At 40.6% G+C, this 18,723-nt stretch overlaps 1 protein-coding gene across 1 annotated transcript in view; it reads left to right on the forward strand.

Annotated features, from left to right (window-relative positions):
- Window positions 1–18,723, forward strand: part of LOC110538117 (syntaxin-1B) — a 51,695-nt gene that overhangs the window by 25,664 nt on the left and 7,308 nt on the right. Inside the window, exons 2-5 of the mRNA XM_036938149.1 lie at window positions 2,989–3,063; window positions 5,409–5,508; window positions 11,128–11,202; window positions 17,542–17,615. Coding sequence (XP_036794044.1) covers window positions 2,989–3,063; window positions 5,409–5,508; window positions 11,128–11,202; window positions 17,542–17,615 — 324 coding nt within the window. The remainder of the gene's footprint in view (window positions 1–2,988; window positions 3,064–5,408; window positions 5,509–11,127; window positions 11,203–17,541; window positions 17,616–18,723) is intronic.

The following is an 18,723-nucleotide window of genomic DNA, read 5'->3' on the forward strand; positions in this document are numbered from 1 at the left end:
TGATCTAGGAATAGGCCACTATCTCTTATCAAATTAATGATTTACTTGCAACACTGCAGTTATATCGCAAGCATAGTATATTACTATGTCTGCTATATGGTTTTTACTTGCTACTTTACACGTATAAAAACATCTACCGCGTTATCCAGATTGGTGGTATCCGTAGTCCTATTATAATCAATACTTTGATTGACTGTATGTTGAAACCATACCCTTTCACAATGAAAGCTTGGAGGACGACACAATGCACGTATGACCACAGCCACAGCCACGACTGCACACAATCAGTCGTGTTCATATCTTACTCCAACATGCTCCAGTCCAAGGCCTTCTGAATGAAAGGGACCAGACAGATGAACCACAGTTCCAGATCTGTAGCCTTTGATAAAAACCAAGGGAAACCTAAACTGATTCAGGCGAGTCTGTCAGAATCGTGGTTCTCTGTGGAAGCCTGACGGTTGTTTCATTCTGATTGAACATTCTATATGTCTTTCTCTTCGATGATCATATGGAGATGTGAAACCAATGACTCATTAACCCAAATTTGAGCAACATCTCATTCAATCAAATAACCGCAGCAATTTTTTTCTGCATCGCAATGGCCATTTAAATTGAGCTGGTACTAAAAGCTTCAGAAAATAATTGTGAGAAATTGATACGAATATGGTAGGTCATTGATATTGCCTGTGTGAATGTTAGCACAAATGTGAGTCACCGCTCATTAGCCTGAAAGCTACTGTGAAACTCAACACATTACAGTCTCTATTATGTGCTTAAATGGAGCAAAAAATGTACAAAAGGTCCATTTGTCATGGAATGTTTTTCAGAAAAGTATTTAAATGACAAAAAAAATCTATACAATGGGGTGAGAGAAAAAACAAAACAAAAAGTGGCTAAATGGCGCTGTGTCCTCCAATAACTGCAGCGTGTATCAATATCAAAGCTCCGTGCACTGAAGTTATATTAATCCTTTGTCACACGCTCCATATACACTAGCATCACATTACATTGGACAGTGAGGGATCCAACCAGGAACCGTCTCTCATCATACCATACAAGGCAGAGTGGGGGACTCTCATCCGAGGGCAGGAACATGAACTGCACATCCTCGATGTGGAGCTAGCTAGTTAGAAGTGGGCACTGGAGGGAAATGTTTTAAACCCTAACCAAGGCAAAGCCAGCCCCAACCGCTGGAGACATAGTTAACTGTCCGTTAGTTAAAAACCTAGCAACTCGACTAGGCCTCCCAACGCATCCAGCCTCTTCCTTGGAGCTATTTTCCCCTCCCGTATGCCCTTATGAAAAAACATTGTCTCCCTGACACACTTGTCTGCTGCTGTATCTTTTGGCATGAGATGCGATTTAGATGACTTAACTCTCCTGTATTCTTCTGGCCAAAAGGCAAACAGGAAGCAATGAAGAGTGAAGGGAATATGTTGACTAGAGTGTGCCCAAGTAGATGGCTGCCATTTTGTACATTTCTCTGTTTGCCAACAGTTATAGATAGGTGTCCACTAGCTGTGTTTATGACTAAGCTGTTCAGCAATGACTGTTCTTGTAGTGTGGACTTAGTAGACAACACTGTAGAGGTCTTGTCGATTTGTTGTTTTTCTCCAGGTGAAATGGATTTGTCAACCTCTCTCCCCCTCACAATGTGATTCAACATGACTGCCATTAGGTCACAAAACACTCTAGGGGCTCGATTTAATCCGTATCGTTGAGGTTTAGCGTTATAGCGCGAATGAAATGTAAAGGTAATTTCAGATTGAGCCGACATATGTAGCGTTTTCTGTGAATGCAGTCCTAGCTAACGCGGGAACATTGCCTTTAAATGTCTATCGCGCTATAGTGCAGCTCTTCAGCGCTACGGATTAAATAGAGCCCTAGATCTAACTGTTGCTTGTCTGTTAATTGAACATGAATACTCTGCCCTTCTCTGACGCAAATAGGAAAAATACCCATCAAGCTATTGCCTAAATAGTTCATCAATTTGACCATACAGCATACACATGGTGTGATCTATCCCTATCTATTGCCTGGTGTCACCTTTTTCGTTGGGTGTATAATTTGTAGTGCCCATAATACTGTATCAGCAACAGAATGAGCTGTGTGCTGCCCTATGGCAGACGGCCCACGCTCCACTTTGCCAACACTGCACACCTCAGGCCCTCTCCATGGGCCTCTGGCAATTCATCAACGCTTAGCGCGACAAGAAGCCGAGGACACATCTTTATTATTTTAGCGCAAATGTAAGGTGTTCCATCGATTCTCCTGCCATTTTCAACAGCTTCGTTTACAGCTTCTCTTTCTCACTGTCTCTTAGTCCTTGACCCCTTTGAGGTCGGTTCACACAGCTTGCATCACTCTAAGTCGAAGAGGATTTATGTAAGGGTTTGTGTTATTTAAATATATATAATTTACAATTTAACCTTTATTTAACTAGGAAAGTCAGTTAAGAACAAATTCTTATTTACAATGACGGCCTACCCCGGCCAAACCCCGATGACGCTGGGCCAATTGTGCGCCGCCCTATGGGACTCCCAATCACGGCCGGATGTGATACAGCCTGGATTGAACCAGGTACTTAGACCGCTGCGCAACTCTGGAGCCCCTGAGAGTCACTCCCTTCATATCATGAACTGTTTGAAGTGACAGCGCAAATATAATACATATTTCAAAGCCTTTTTTTGTGGCTTTATCTAAAATGGTTGCCATGCATGTCACCAAGCAGTATGGATACCAGGGTTTTCCTTTTTATTCTCTACCCCTTACCCCCTTCCATCCTTACTCCTTACCCTTCCATTCTTACTCCTTACCCTTCCATCCTTACTCATTACCCTTCCAACAGTTAGGAGAGATCTATAGCCAAGTGTGGTACTGTGTTATCTGCGGTTTGCACAGGTCACAAATACGCAATCAGCAATAAATAGCAATATGTCAGTGCAGTGCATTGGGGACTGATTTTGTGTTTCCCCTCTTCTGTTTCAGGCTAAGGACAGCGATGATGATGAAGAAGTTGTCCAGGTTGACCGGGATCACTTCATGGATGAGTTCTTCGAACAGGTCAGTGCAACAAAACAACTGTAATACATGCCATTGAATGGTATAAGAAATATCCTAATTACCATTATTACAAACTTAACCTGGTAGTTCCTGTATCCACACATCTACGGGTCATGTTTAATAAAAGGGGGCAAAGGGCTAATTAAGGTCTATACATAGTGTCATAATTGCTGATTAACTGGTAGTAAATGCCTTATAAGTGCCATATATCTCAAGTTAAGGTGTTACTGTTTAATGTGTTCCCCATTTAATAGTGGTTCCAAGTGCAGTACATATTAATGCCATATCATTATGGGTGAAATCAGGCCACATAATGTAACAACAAGAAAAGAAAATAGGCCTAATGGCTACATTATCCCCAGGTCATGTTCCCTTCAGCTTTATCTTTCAAAATTGAAAGTGATTAAGAATCATTTCTTTCAACATTCATCCTATGCAACCAGGAACATGCTATGGGAGGAAAAGGAGGAGGGGCAGGACATGCAAGTAGAGCAACATTATGCTTGGTGTGTTCAAACACAAGAAATGAGAATGACTTACATACTAATCTATGATCCAATGGCGGGGGAAAGCTAATTAAAGACCAAGGTGTGGAGGATGTAACAGCTTTTATTTCCCTCCCCCTGGGTTTCCTGTGATTTATTTAGACTAATATGCCAAAATTGAGTGACCTTACACTTCTTCCTACCATAATAAGACTGCAGTGAATCAATCAACTTTATCAGTGGTATATTTTATACGTTGGAGATGCTGCCAGAACTCTTTATCGCTGAGTGTTAAGTCTTAACGAAGACATTAACACCCTGGATGTCTGACAATATGGCTACAGAGTGCCCCAGCATTTATGGGAGTACAGACAATCTGTGGCTTAAAATGTCCAGTAGTTGATTTTGTTTTGTGCAAGACGCTCAGAACGTGGCCTCCATTTCTTTACACAGAGGAATTGTTTTATCTCTTTGAAAAGGCTGTTAAAGCAAAAACCTTGGAACAGATACACAGTTATCTGCAGTACAGCACCAGGAATCGCAAACCAAATCCACAACTCTGGTCCTTGTCTTTTGATCAGCATCTTATCAAGCCTGGAAGACCAGGTAAGCAGACTCTCTGGCCCATCAAGAAGCAGTAGACACTGTTAGTGGGGCCCCGAGGGGCTAGCTGGGATTGAGGACACCTACCTTTGAAGAGCTCTGCTGCTGCTGCAGGCAGGGTGCAGTTATTGAGCCTGGCTTAGCTGTGCTCCTCACTATCTTATGAGTCGTGGCTCAACTCCTCCGTCCTAGCGGAGACGAATCTGTCTGCTTTACAACGCTCTCCTCTACAACTATTAAGTGAACACTATAGGGGAAGGGGAATTGGCTCAATCTGGGCTAAACAATGATTCACTATAAAGAATGAGTTGATTCGGTATGCCTTAGCTTCGTTGCGGAAGTAGCTCACAAGCCATTGTCATTGAACTCTGTCCCCTAGAAAGAAAAATAGGAAGAGCTTTTAATAATTGAGTAGAGAAGGAATAGGAATGCAGAGCACATATATGCTCATATCCATACAGTCAATGCAAAAGTATCCGCATATCCACAAACAGTGCCAAAACACGTCTGTATTGGGAATTGGATTACATAACACATTCAGATGGAGAAGTGGAATGAATGCAGAATGTGTGGTTAGGCTGCTGAGTCTGACTTTGCACAGGCTTTCAGGGGATAGTCAGAAGTTCTTGTATTATCTGCAGGCGCCTCTGCACATTCTGTGGGGTTTGGAGGAGTTTGAACACCCACCATTAAAACAGCGGCCATCTTGTATCATACAAATGTTAGATAGAGATATTGGTCCACAACGAGTGACGATATATAGCTAATACTGTAATAAGGTATTAACAATCAAATCAAATGTTACTTGTCACACGCACGTGTTTAGCAGATGTTATTGCGGGTGTATGTATGTAAACAGGTCTCGCTGTGATGTCTCAGTGTGAAAACCATTTATAACATGCAATTCTCAGCAGAGATTATAATTATCAGTCAGTAATTGACTTATGTCGACTTATGGAGATTCCCCTGCTCTCCCACCCATCAGAAAGTGCTTCCATTGGGTCGTCATGTCAGTCGATGATTGAGTATGTGAGGTAGTCCTGTCCATGATGAGGTTCGGAGGCTCTCAACTCTCCCATGCTGTACACACATGCTCTCCGTGGGTGGCTGCGGTTGGTCGATTCCATAGAAATATAATTACTAGAACGGAAAAGCTCCTTAGACCACGGCCATTTGACAGTACACTCATTTAAAGGGTACAGGAATTAAGCCCTTGTGTATGTTGCCTCTGCCCCCTCCTTCTCACTCCCTGTGCAGGTGGAAGAGATCCGAGTCTGTATAGATAAGCTGTCAGAAGATGTGGAGCAGGTCAAGAAGCAGCATAGCGCCATCCTGGCAGCGCCCAACCCTGACGAAAGTAAGTCTCGCCACATCCATGAGCCCGAATGGATACTTTTAAGATGGGGCCAATTCCATACCAGTTCCATACTGCTTTCCCTCAGTCCTTATGGACTCCACCTTGCAGCACTGACAGGACTGGATAGGTTGAAGTGATATGCCAGAAAATTCAATATTGCTTTCCGGTTTACTATCTGTATCAAATCCTTTCAGGTCTGTGTGAGGGGGAGTCAGGAAGGGCCTGAGGATAGCGGAGACAGATTGGTTTAAGTGTGTGTGTGACCCTGGCGATATACCTGTGGGAGGCACTCCACCCACGCACCCAGTGAATGTGACCCCACCCACGCATCTCTTACTGAGTCACACCCGGCCCACGCACACACACCCGGCCAACACACACACACGACTCAACAAATTCATTTGCAAGGGTGGGACTCCACCCACTGGTTGACGAGGGTTCACCACCACACTCATTGAATACTCAAGGAAAAGTGTTTTTGTATTTTGTGTTTATTGTGACAATATTATCATTATTATAACATATTTTAAACTTACGGTCAATGAAGACAGCACTTAAATTTGCCCTAATATGAAATGAAGTTGTTTTTAGGCAGGCTTTCAAAAAAAGAAGAGCACTAAGGTATTACCTTGCATAGCACTTATAAGTGTACAATAAAACAGACATGAAGATGTGTATAAATATTTAAATAATATTGTATTTTCTCCAATAATTTGATTGATATCCAATCTTGTTAACCTTCAACCACTGCTTTTAGGCCCTGATGACTGTCTGGCATTTTGTCAAAACCTCAATAGGGCCCAAAATATGCCACAATCAATCAGTCAAAAACGTACAGTGGAAGATGTTTCAGAAAATGGCCCCTTCATTGTTGCCGTGCTGCAGTAGGGCCGTGCGGTTGTTAGGAGATGAGTGTAGTATGTTCTTCCAAGTTCACAGTGACCCAGGCTGCTAGTGACTCAACTGGAGTGAATGAATGTTTCATTGCTAATATTAGGCCTTGTCAGACAACCTCTAGTCTGTGTTAACCCAGAGTCTCAGGGCAGGCAGTGGCACAATACCTACTGTACCCTCATCACGGAATCCTTCAGATGTCACTTCCTTTTCTCACACGTTCACATCCCTTTTATTGCCCAATCACTTTTATTGTGGCTCTTCTACAGTGTTTTTGCACACCGTTTTTTTTTTTTTACTTATGATTTCAATATTTGATTTGAATTTCTACACATGCATGTTTTATCTTATGTAATGTTGTTGGACTGTTTCTGTCTTTTTCTGTCTGTCTTTTGTTCCTTTTTCCCCCCCTTTCCCTTCCTTTTTTTTCTTGTCATGCATGCTTCATGAAGGACTTGCTCCAGGGGACTAGTTGTCGGAGTTCAGTTTTTGTGAGTGAGCTAGCTGGTTACTAGTTATCTACCCAGGTGGTTTAACTAGTAAGTATGTGGTTGCTGTGCTATGTGTGTGTGTGTTGTCAGATTTCTTTATTTGATTAACGTGGGGAATCTGGCCATTTGGAACATTTCTTTGTAACTAATGTGTCTCAGTAGGAAGATCATTGCTTACATATACAGTTGAAGTCAGAAGTTTACGGGCACCTTAGCCAAATACATTTAAACTCAGTTTTTCTGACATTAAATCCTAGTAAAAATTCCCTGTATTAGGTCAGTTAGGATCGCCACTTTATTTTATGAATGTGAAATGTCAGAATAACTTTAAAGATAATGATTTTATTTCAGCTTTTATTTCTTTGATCACATTCCCTGTGGGTCAAGAAGTTTACGTACACTCAATTAGTATTTGGTAGCATTGCCTTAAAAAAAAAAAAAAATTGGGTCAAACGTTTCAGGTAGACTTCCACAAGCTTCCCACAATAAGCTAGGGTGAATTTTGGCCCAGTCCTCCTGACAGAGTTGGTGTAACTGAATCAGGTTTGTAGGCCTCCTAGCTCGCACACGCTTTTTCAGTTCTGCCAACAAATTTTCTATAGGATTAAGGTATGGGCTTTGTGATGGCCACTCCAATACCTTGACTTTGTTGTCCTTAAGCCATTTTGCAACAACTTTGAAAGTATGCTTGGGGTCATTGTCCATTTGGAAGACCCATTTGCAACCAAGCTTTAACTTCCTGACTGATGTCTTGAGATGTTGCTTCAATATATCCACATTATTTTCCATCCTCATGATGCCATCTATTTTGTGAAGTGCACCAGTCCCTCCTGCAGCAAAGCACCCCCACAACATGATGCTGCCACCCCTGTGCTTCACAGTTGGGATGGTGTTCTTCGGCTTGCAAGCATCCCCCTTTTTCCTCCAAACATAACGATGGTCATTATCGCCAAACAGTTCTATTTTTGTTTCATCAGACCAGAGGACATTTCTCCAAAAAGTACGATCTTTGTCCCCATGTGCAAACCGTAGTCTGGCTTTTTAATCGCGGTTTTAGAGCAGTGGCTTCTTCCTTGCTGAGTGGCCTTTCAGGTTATGTCGAAATAGGACTCGTTTTACTGTGGATATAGATACTTTGTACCTGTTTCCTCCAGCATCTTCACAAGGTCCTTTGCTGTTGTTCTGGGATTGATTTGTACTTTTCGCACCAAAGTACTTTCATCTCTAGGAGACAGAACGCATCTCCTTCCTGAGCGGTATGACGGCTGCGTGGTCCCGTGGTGTTTATACTTGCATACTATTGTTTGTAAAGATGAACGTGGTACCTTCAGGCGTTTGGAAATTGCTCCCAAGGATGAACCAGACTTGTGGAGGTCTACAATTGTTTTTCTGAGGTCTTGGCTGATTTCTTTTGATTTTCCCATGATGTCAAGCAAAGAGGCACTGAGTTTGAAGGTAGGCCTTGAAATACATCCACAGGTACACCTCCAATAGACTGAAATTATGTCAAATGGCCTATTAGAAGCTTTATTTTGTGGAGTTTCCCAAGCTGCACAGTCAACTTATTGTATGTCAACTTCTAACCCACTGGAATTGTGATACAGTGAATAATAAGTGAAATAATCTGTCTGTTAACAATTGTTGTAAAAATTCCTTGTGTCATGCACAAAGTAGTTGTCCTAACCGACTTGCCAAAACTATAGTGTATTCACAGAAACATAATATCTTTAGATTCGCTGTAATCATTGATTATATTAAATATTCCAACTCAGACAGTAAGTATGTTGTCCCTACAGAATTGCTGGCATATTTCTGTTTCTGTTATGTTTTTTTATTATATTCATGTGTTCTAGCTTAATATTACATGTATGTCCTCAAAATGAACCAAAAGCTTAAATTTGGCCAATCCCTATGTCAAGCCATTCCAAATAATGTTTGGCAGTCAGTGGACGATACAAAATGCATTCCAGTGTACTCCCTTGAATAATGCATGCTGGGAAGTGTAGTTGCTTACTGAAGAAATCCGTGGAGAGAAACCATCTTCATTTATCATCAGTTGGAAACCCAACGCTGTAGCCTGTAGTTATTCAGAATGCACTGTGGACTTGGCAACGGGGACATGTTTAAATCTCATGCCTCTTTCCAATCATGGCCGAAGGGCATCTCCATAATGTATAGTGAAATCCCGAGGAATCCCTCCATTTGAGTTGAGCACTGAATTCACTTATCACGTTACACACAGGGTGTACACAAGGACAGGGCGGACCTGTCAACGGAAGGCAATACACAGCAGCCAAAATATTTAGTAAGCTATTTAGTTGTAGTCTACATCCAGTTACACTTACACACATAAAATGCCTTATAGGTTAGGGTTCAGGGTTTTTTCTTAGAGGGCAAAAGCTAAATCTTTCAACTGAAATGGCTTTGTGTTGTAGCTAGCTCATGTGTTTTGAAATATAAATCACGGATGCTAGTCCCAGACAACAGTATTGACCCACAAGGAGGTGTCGTTGTGTGCAAATATGAGTTGCCAGTTCAGTAACATAGGACACTTTTTGCTTTTGGGACAATCGATAGACAGGTAAAGTGCAGAGGCATAGAGTAGCTACAGGACACATGTAATACACAAACATTTAGTTCAAAAACAGCACAGGATTCAAAACAAAACACAACCCAGCAAACAAGGCTTCCAGTGTTTACCTACTGCATGAAGTACCAGACAGGCGCTTGTTAGCATCTGATTGGTTTGTTGATAGCACCTAAACATTGCCCAGTAATTACAGGCTAATTGTCACTAACTAACTCTAAATATACCCCAATCAAATATCACAAAACTACAATGGCTTTCCTTGCTGATACAGTACATTGAAAGGTAATTCTCCTATCTGTGTTTTCTGTATACAAATGACTGGTTATCTTAATTTTCCTGTAAATATCTCATTGATTTACTTGTGATGGATAGAACAGTCCATACATTTCAATGCACATAATAATTCTAGAGAGCAGTGGTAGAATACTGTATGACAATAGCAGCCTACTGTTGTCTATATGATGAATATCCTTTTCTACCACAAAAATGTGATTTTAAATTATATTATTTTCGCGTGTTGAATGATTCATTGTAAACATTTCCAATTTCCGACTCCTTTCCGACTTTTTGGTTACACTTTTGGGTTCCATGAAGAGCCCTCTACATGGAACCATAAAGGGTTCTTCAAAGGGTTCTCCTATGGGGACAGCCGAAGAACCCTTTTAGATTCTAGATAGCACCTTTTTTTCTAAGAATGTACTTCCTGGCTTCACATAATTAGACACGTTGTTTATTTATGGTTCATGAGGTACGAGGCTACAAGGCCCATGTTTTAAGATTAACCAGAGGATTTAGGTGCTGCACTCTTGTGAAAACTCTTATCTCAGGTAAAGCGCAAACTATCTTATTGAGCCAACAGCCAAATTACAACACGAGAGAAACATGCCGGCAATTAACTCATTAGTTATGTATAATCATGGGTAGATGTTATACATTCATTGTAGATAAACAAATTATGCATATGAGTTTCTATTACCAGTTAATGATGTGTTAGGAGATAGTCTTCTTGTTGGTGGAGTGTTCTGGAAAACAGACTTTTGCACTAGACTAGACGAGAGTGTCGGGGTGTTTGCGGAGGTGGGGCGATAGAGAAGGGAGTGATTGAGGGAATTACGGGTGCGAAGGAAGGAGAGGATGAGGTACTGGAGGAAGTGAAGTGTGTGGGTGGGAGGGAGGGAGGCGAGGAAGAGAGGAGAGACAGAAAGGTCTGAGCTGGTTTCCAGTGACTGAATGAATGGCACTGCAGCGGTAATAAATCAGCCCAAACACTGCAGCTGAGTCCCACACACAGGCTTATTAACACACAGGCTTATTAACACACAGGCTTATTAACACACAGGCTTATTAACACACAGGCTTATTAACACACAGGCTTATTAACACACTGGCTTTAAAACACTGTCACACACACTCATCCACCTACACAATCCCATATTCTTAGTCAAGATAATAAAACTGATGAATAAACTGATTATACACATACAATATCTCTTCTCAATTCGCCCACTTGTATGTTTGCATACTGTTACATACATGAGAGTATTTGCAACATCACTCACATATCCGAATATCGTTGCCATAATGTTACAACATGGAACACAGTGTTGAGCGTTGCATAATTCTGTCTCTCTTTCTGTATCTCAGAGACCAAGCAGGAGTTGGAGGACCTCACAGCTGACATCAAGAAGACAGCCAATAAAGTTCGCTCAAAATTAAAAGGTAAGTATAAAATGAAAATGGAAAATGTTGTGTGAAACACACCATGTCAACCGATACCGCACGGCGTTAAGTTGTCCACGCCTCAGCTAGATGTTGAACACAAGATTAGAGCCTCTTGGCTATGAAGGAAATGATGTCAACCCGACCCTATATATTTTTGTTCCATTTTCAATCTGAACTCGGTACTAAAACACTTGCTCAGAGCCAGAACACTTGCTTCATTAGATTACCTGACTAGAACACTGATGGACAGATAAAGCCATTTATGTAATGGCAACGCAGCCGATTTCTATAGCGCAAATAAAAACACAAGACACTGTTCAGTCTTTATCAGCCCCTTAAATCAGAGTGTGTTTGGCCTCAAGGGAGTCCCCATGATTTCAGGCCCAACATACTAAAACAAAATGGTTACGATGGACAAAAAGAAAGATATTTGTTACATCTAGTGGCCCCCTGCAATAACGTCAAACGAGCGTCTCAGGGACTTTTGTTAAGGACAAGAGTCAACTGGGGTCAGTGTATCATTTCCAACCATTGTATTTTTAATGAGGGGAGAATTATAGCTAAGAGCAAAGCTGAGGCGGCTAAATGTTAACTGCATTGAGAGTTAACAGTTCAAGGACGTTCCTGCATTAATGTGTGGCGGTCGAGCAGTGAATTCATCTATCTGGGAGTTCCAACCAACCATTCGCCCCAACACACATCCCATTCACACTCGCTCATGCACACTGAAAACTGCTTTCATGGTGCATATCGGTCTATAATTGCAATCCCCACAATGTCTTTCTGTTTTTTGTCCTTCAACAAACATGGGTCTGCTTTTCATGTTTTAGCTTTCCATATGTATCTCGAACGCACAGACAAATATTTGCAATATGTTGAGTGTACAGAACATTCTGCCGTCTTGCAAGTGTGTGTTTGTTTGAACCTTATCCGCGACATCGTTTGTAAATACACTAGCCTCTCTCGTGGTAGATTTATAATATAAGTGAGTAGGAAGTAAAGGTCACAACAGAGAGCATACAACAATCTTGGACACTTTGATTTGACGCTATACAGAAAAAAAATGCAGAATTTGTCAAATTATCTATTTTTTTTACAGTATCATTACTGTACATTTCAACCCTACCCACTGTGAACACGTGAATATATGCAAATCATTTGGCAATTAAATCAGCTCGTTAGCTGCCTAGTTATACATACAGTAGAGAACAGAGAATATACTTCAGGGGTTTTTCTGTAGAAAATAGGTTGTCTCTGGTGACCCCCCCCCCCCCCCCCCCCCCCCCCCCCAAGGGGCATATTGTAAAAAGCAAAGTCGCAATGGAGCAGACATCACTCTTGTCATCCAAACGCCTTCTGCCTCCAGCCTCTGCCCTCAGACTGCCAGCATGTCAGGTCGCATATCAGTTGACACCGGGTTCTAGGAGCAATATGTTGCTTTGCTCAACATTTCTTAATAACTAATAAAGTGAGAATTGACAAATGTCCTTTAAAAACTGTAATAGGTCTTGATGGTGTAGCAATTTATATTTTCGCCTTCTTAGGAACGCTGTCCTGTGCCTCATAAAATTTTATTGAAAATGCTTTTTTACAAATGTAAGAACTACCATTTATAGTTGCTCACCAGTCTAGTTTGTAAATGAAGAAGCAACCTCTTTAGACTCCCAATACACTGAATGGTGCATTCAACCACCATCAGTACAGCAAAAGTAATAACATTCAGATGAATTGAATGCCAAGCTGCATTGTACACTGCGCTCCAAAAATGCACCATTTTCCATCAGACCTCGTGTGAAAGATCAACTTAGGTTGACAGGCGCCCGCTACACTATGCTACTACTCTGCTTCCTTGTAGAGTATATCATGCGGTAGCTTTGCAGTCCAGGAGAGAGAAGCAGCTCCTGTCTCATCCAGCCAGACAAAGTGTAGAACAACAATGATCAAATGACCTTTCAACCAGCCAAGTAGAGTGTTGATATTTACTGAAAGACAAGTAAACCCCTTGTTTAAAGACCACATTAAGGAGCCCCCCCCCCCCCTTGGCATTATTATGCAAATCAGCTGAGTCATGACACAGTGAAAAATGAAAAGGCAGCAAGCCAGAGGAAGTGCCTCACCGGGGAGCGCTGCTGTACTGTAGCTAGGTAGCTGACCAACCGTAGATCCACCACTAAAGATAGATGCTCAACTATACTGTAGCTTCTCTGGATTGGTCAGGATGTTATGCAACGATAGGGAAACCATCGTAGAGAGATACTGTATGACCTCATAGATGCTGTGGGTAAGTACTCTATAGATGCCCTGCGTTATCCACATTACCACACGTGCACTACACAAGATACAAGACCAAAGATAGGTCAAGAATACGTAACATAAAATGGATCATTTCAGAGATACAAACTAAAACAAATCATACTTATTATATGTAGTTGATACCAATATGCCTGAAGCACCACGAGGCACATCTCAAACATCTCAGTGTACAACCCACTCGCTGCTGATAGACCACTACTAAGATACTATACAAACGTGCACAAGAGGTCTGATTTTTGGGACTTGAATTCAAATACCGGTAGGAGTTTTAGACTAATCTCATTTGATGTATAAGCTCCCTCTGAAGACAGATAGGAAACCGCTCACTCAAAGGTGCTGAGTCGCATTCCTCTAGCTTCGTTCTTTATTTTAGTCCAATAATCTAGAAGACTCCCACTCATCTGGTTGTTTCTTCTAAATTGCATCACAAAATACTTTGATGCTGAGAGAGAGCTTCCTCTATCAAAGGTAATGAACAGTGATGGGACATTGGCATCTGGGCACCATGCAGTAGCAACAAAGCATCCAATCAGCAATATGGAAATCTCCTTTGTTATTGATCTAAGGTGGGTTCAAAGTTGGCCTAGTTTATAGGAAGAGTATGCGCCATTTGGTGAGGCAATTAATCTGGAATATGACAGGGGAACTCTATGTTATTTATTTTAATTTTATTTATTTAACCTTTATTTAACTAGGCAAGTCAGTTAAGAACAAATTCTTATTTTACCATGACGACCTACCTCTAACCCTCCCCTAACCCGGATGACGCTGGGCCAATTGTGTGCCGCCCTATGGGTCTCCTGATCACGGCTGATACAGCCGGGATCGAACCAGGGTCTGTAGTGACGCCTCTAGCACTGAGTTGCTTTGCCTTAGACCACTGCGCCACTTGGGAGCCTAAAAGAGGTTAAGAGGTGGAGATATTGTGAGGAGGGTTGTACAGTTATATTGACAATCTTATGAAGCTTAATGAAGCCTTTACAAATCCTACATAGATGATTCACAAATGCAAATGTTATACTATGGGTGATATAATAGGTCCTTACATCTGGTGCTTTCGTTTGACATTCTTTTATTTCTCCATTTTCTCTTTATTGTTTTTGAAAATGCTCTTGGGGAAGGTCACACAGAGAGAGAGAGAGAGAGAGAGAGAGAGAGAGAGAGAGAGAGAGAGAGAGAGAGAGAGAGAGAGAGAGAAAACCCATGTTAAACGATGGTGCACAAAATATGTTTGAATAATCACATACAGTACACAATAGATTATATTGGGAATCACATTATCTCGTAGTTGTGAGAAACCCAACATTTGTCCATAAATATGTATCAGGAATTACCTTTTTTTTAAAAAAAGCTTTTTAAGGACACTGCCTCTATTTAAAATGGTCTTGTCAGAATCCCCCGAATGTGTTATTTGGGATCAATATTTTATAGTTTTGGGAACATTGTATTTGTTCAAAAGGAGATGGTATGTCATAAACTGACAGTTTGACATCCCAAAATCCTGCTATTTCTCTGTTTTGCTGATCCAAATTAAATGCATCAAGGGCATTTTACACAGTTACATCACATTTAGAACACTACTGGAAAATAATGTTTGGTTTGTGGTCAGCAACACTATGGGCCCGATTCACACTTAGGAAATCTATTCCCTTTTGACGCATTTTGATTTAAAGAGCAACTGCCCCTAAAAAGCAACTTCTCGTGTTGAAAATGGCCTACAGTGCCTTCAGAAAGTATTCACACCCCTTGAATTGTTCCACATTGTGTTGTGTTACAGTCTGAATTTGAAATGGACTACATTCAGATTTTGTGTCACTGATCTACACACAATACCCATAATGTCAAAAGTGGAATAATGTTTTTAGAAATGTTTACAAATGAATAACATTTGAAGTTGAAATGTCTTGAGTCAATAAGCATTCAATCATTTTGTTATGGCAAGCCTAAATAAGTTCAGGACTAAAAATGTGCTTAACAAGTCACATAACATGATTTTTAAATGACTACCCCATCTCTGTACCCCAAATATACAATTATTTGTAAGGGCCCTAAGTCGAGTAGTGAATTCCAAGCACAGATTCAACCACAAAGACCAGGGAGGTTTTCCTATGGTTCTCAAAGAAGGGCAGCTATTGGTAGATGGGTAAAAAAAGCAGACATTGAATATCCCTTTGGGCATGGTGCAGTTATTAATTACACTTTGGATGGGATTTCAATATACCCACTCACTACAAAGATACAGGCGCCCTTCCTAAATCATTTTCCGGAGGTGGAGGAAAGCGCTCAGTGAAAAGAAGGAAAAAATATTCCAAAACATGTATCTTGTTTGCAAAAAGGTACTAAAGTAATACTGCAAAAAATGTGGCAAAGAAATTAACTTTTTTGTCCTCAATATAAAGTGTTATGTTTAGGGCAAATCGGAGTACCACTCTACTTATTTACAAGAATGGTGGTGGCTGCTTCACGTTATGGGTATGCTTGCCATCTGCAAGGACTAAGGATTTTTTTTAGGATAAAAAGAAACAGAATAGAGCTAAGCACATGCAAAATCATTGAGGAAACCTAGTTCAGTCTGCTTTCCAACAGACACTGGGAGATAAATGCACCTTTCAGCAGGATAATAACCTAAAACATAAGGCCAAATACACACTGGAGTTGCTTACCAAGAGGCCCTAACCACATAAAGTGAAGTGCTACAAAAAAAGGTTTTCATGTGATCATATGTGAAGTTAATGTGATAACGTGACGACATGTAAAGCAACCTGTGATAACATGAAACAACACGTGAAAACGTGATCACAGGTGAAGTGTTCCATGAAAACAGGTTTTATTTTTTACATTTTATATGAACTCATGTGATTTTCCACATGTGAAATCATGTGTTTTTTTCTGTAAGGGCGGCATTGAATGTTCCTCAGTTGCACAGTTACAGTTTTGCCTTAAATCGGCTTGAATATCTATTGCAAGACTTGAAAATGGTTTTCTAGCAATGATCAACAACCAATTTGACAGAGCTTGAAGAATTTTGAAAATAATAATGGGCAAATGTTGCACTATCCAGCTGTGCAAAGCTCTTAGAGACTTACCCAGAAAGACTCACAGCTGTAATCGCTGCCAAAGGTGGTTCTACAAAGCATTGACTCAGCAGTGGGAATACTTATGTAAATGAGATATTACATTATTTAATTTTCAATAAATTAGCAAAAATGTCTAACAACATGTTTTTACTTTGTCATTATGGGTATTGGGTGTAAAATAAACCCACAATCCATAGTGAATTCAGGCTGTAACACAACAAAATGTGGAATAACTCAAGGGGTGTGAATACTTTCTGAAGGTACTGTATATTTATAATCCCCTTATCCAAACTGATTATTCATTTACCTAGGTCTTATCAATAGCCCTTATCAGTTTATGAATTACAGTGCATGGAGATTGGTGTTATTTCTATCGTAAAGAAGATATTTTTCCACTTGGAACCGACAGGTTGCTCGACCTTATTAATGATTTCCTTGCACGTAAAGGTGGCAGAATTATAAGGGAATTAAGTCAAGGTCAGAATACAGCGTATCGGTAAACACACCTCTGCCACACCTCCAGTTCTATGATCTCCCCCCAAATAAACAGCTGGTTTAAGTTCAAGGTCAGAATATACGCTTAGAGGGAAAAGTACATAAAAAGGGAATTAAGTTCCATTTACGCCATAACTCGGGTCTGAATTCCCTCTATCAGGTTTGGTACTGTATAATGACCCATTAAGTAAAATACCTCTCTATCTGTTGTAAAACAGCATACTTTTATCATTAGGCCTGGATCTATTTGTAATTGTAGCATTAGCACATTGCCCATGACATACTAATTGCTCCACCCAAGATGGCGAAATGTTAGCATATTAGCACGCTAGCTATATTACCTGACTGTGATGGGGAGGTAATTGACTGAAGTTCAGTGGAAGATGGGCAATCTCCTTTCCATTTGGCGGTTCCATTGTTTATTTCTCACAATTTCTTGCCTCTTTCCCAGCAATCGAGCAGAGCATTGAGCAGGAGGAGGGGCTGAACAGATCATCTGCAGACCTGCGAATTCGTAAGACACAGGTGAGTCACTCGCTCGTATCTTCCGCACATCCACTGAGATGCCAAGTACAAAAAATGTGTTGATCAAACATAAAGCTGCTGGTGTATCATAAAGACAGAGAATACACGGCTTCACCATAACTTTAGCCTTCTGCCAACTACACTTTGCAGACCTGGCTTTGAAAAAGAAACGAAAACAAATACTGTTTGACTACAGGTCTGGATTTAAAGCCATATTGTTATTGTACCATGTGGCCTGATGCCTACCCATAACACCACTACTTAGGCCTAGAGTATAAATCTTCATATAGTAGGAGACTTAAGGGATACCTCTATGAAGCGGGAATTCCTAAGGCCTTCATGACCATGGACTGTCATGCACCACTGAATGTAAACGCTCATTGACATCCCTTTATCTTTTGACATGATAGAAAAGATGTTAAATTGATCATGTCATTTCAATGACTGATGAACTAAGTGATTATGTAGCACATAAGAAAGGCCCTATGAAAGATATATTCAAATGTACTTTTAAGATTAAACAACTTGGCATAAATCAAGTGTTTTAGAGTCGAAATGTGATTGATTACAGAATGTAATGATTGAAGATTAGGATAAATGTTCCGCTGGCTTGGGGTAGGTTCTCCCGCTTAGGTTGTAACCTGTTCTAGAATTAACCGGTGATGGTGAATGAAGCTTCATTCTCAGATAAAGATTCATTAGGTTTTGACGTCTGTATGAGGACTAATTATCTTTCACATAGAAACACATTTAAAAGCCTTTGTTAAGAGTGACACAAAACCCAAAGGTATATTCTTTGGATATGAAGTGAAATTATGGATGGCCCCACATTCTCTGAATGGAATTGTGAAAGATTGTCAGACTGCTCAATGACAAACAGTTATCAGTTGTGGCAGAAGGGAGAGTCCTTTTTTTACCTTTTACTGTGGTGGGCTAAATCAGGGTCACACAGAGTGTTTCTTGGTAGTTTAATCAAATCTACTTTGAAACCAAATTATACACCTCACAAACACATGTTATGGGCTTTAAAAAAGAAGACACCTGTACCCTGTCAGATATAGAGTTGAAATGTATTAACATTTAATTTTAATTTTAATTTAATTTAATT

This window comes from Oncorhynchus mykiss, chromosome 12 (assembly GCF_013265735.2).
Source record: "Oncorhynchus mykiss isolate Arlee chromosome 12, USDA_OmykA_1.1, whole genome shotgun sequence".
In the NCBI taxonomy this organism is placed as follows: Eukaryota; Metazoa; Chordata; class Actinopteri; order Salmoniformes; family Salmonidae; genus Oncorhynchus; species Oncorhynchus mykiss.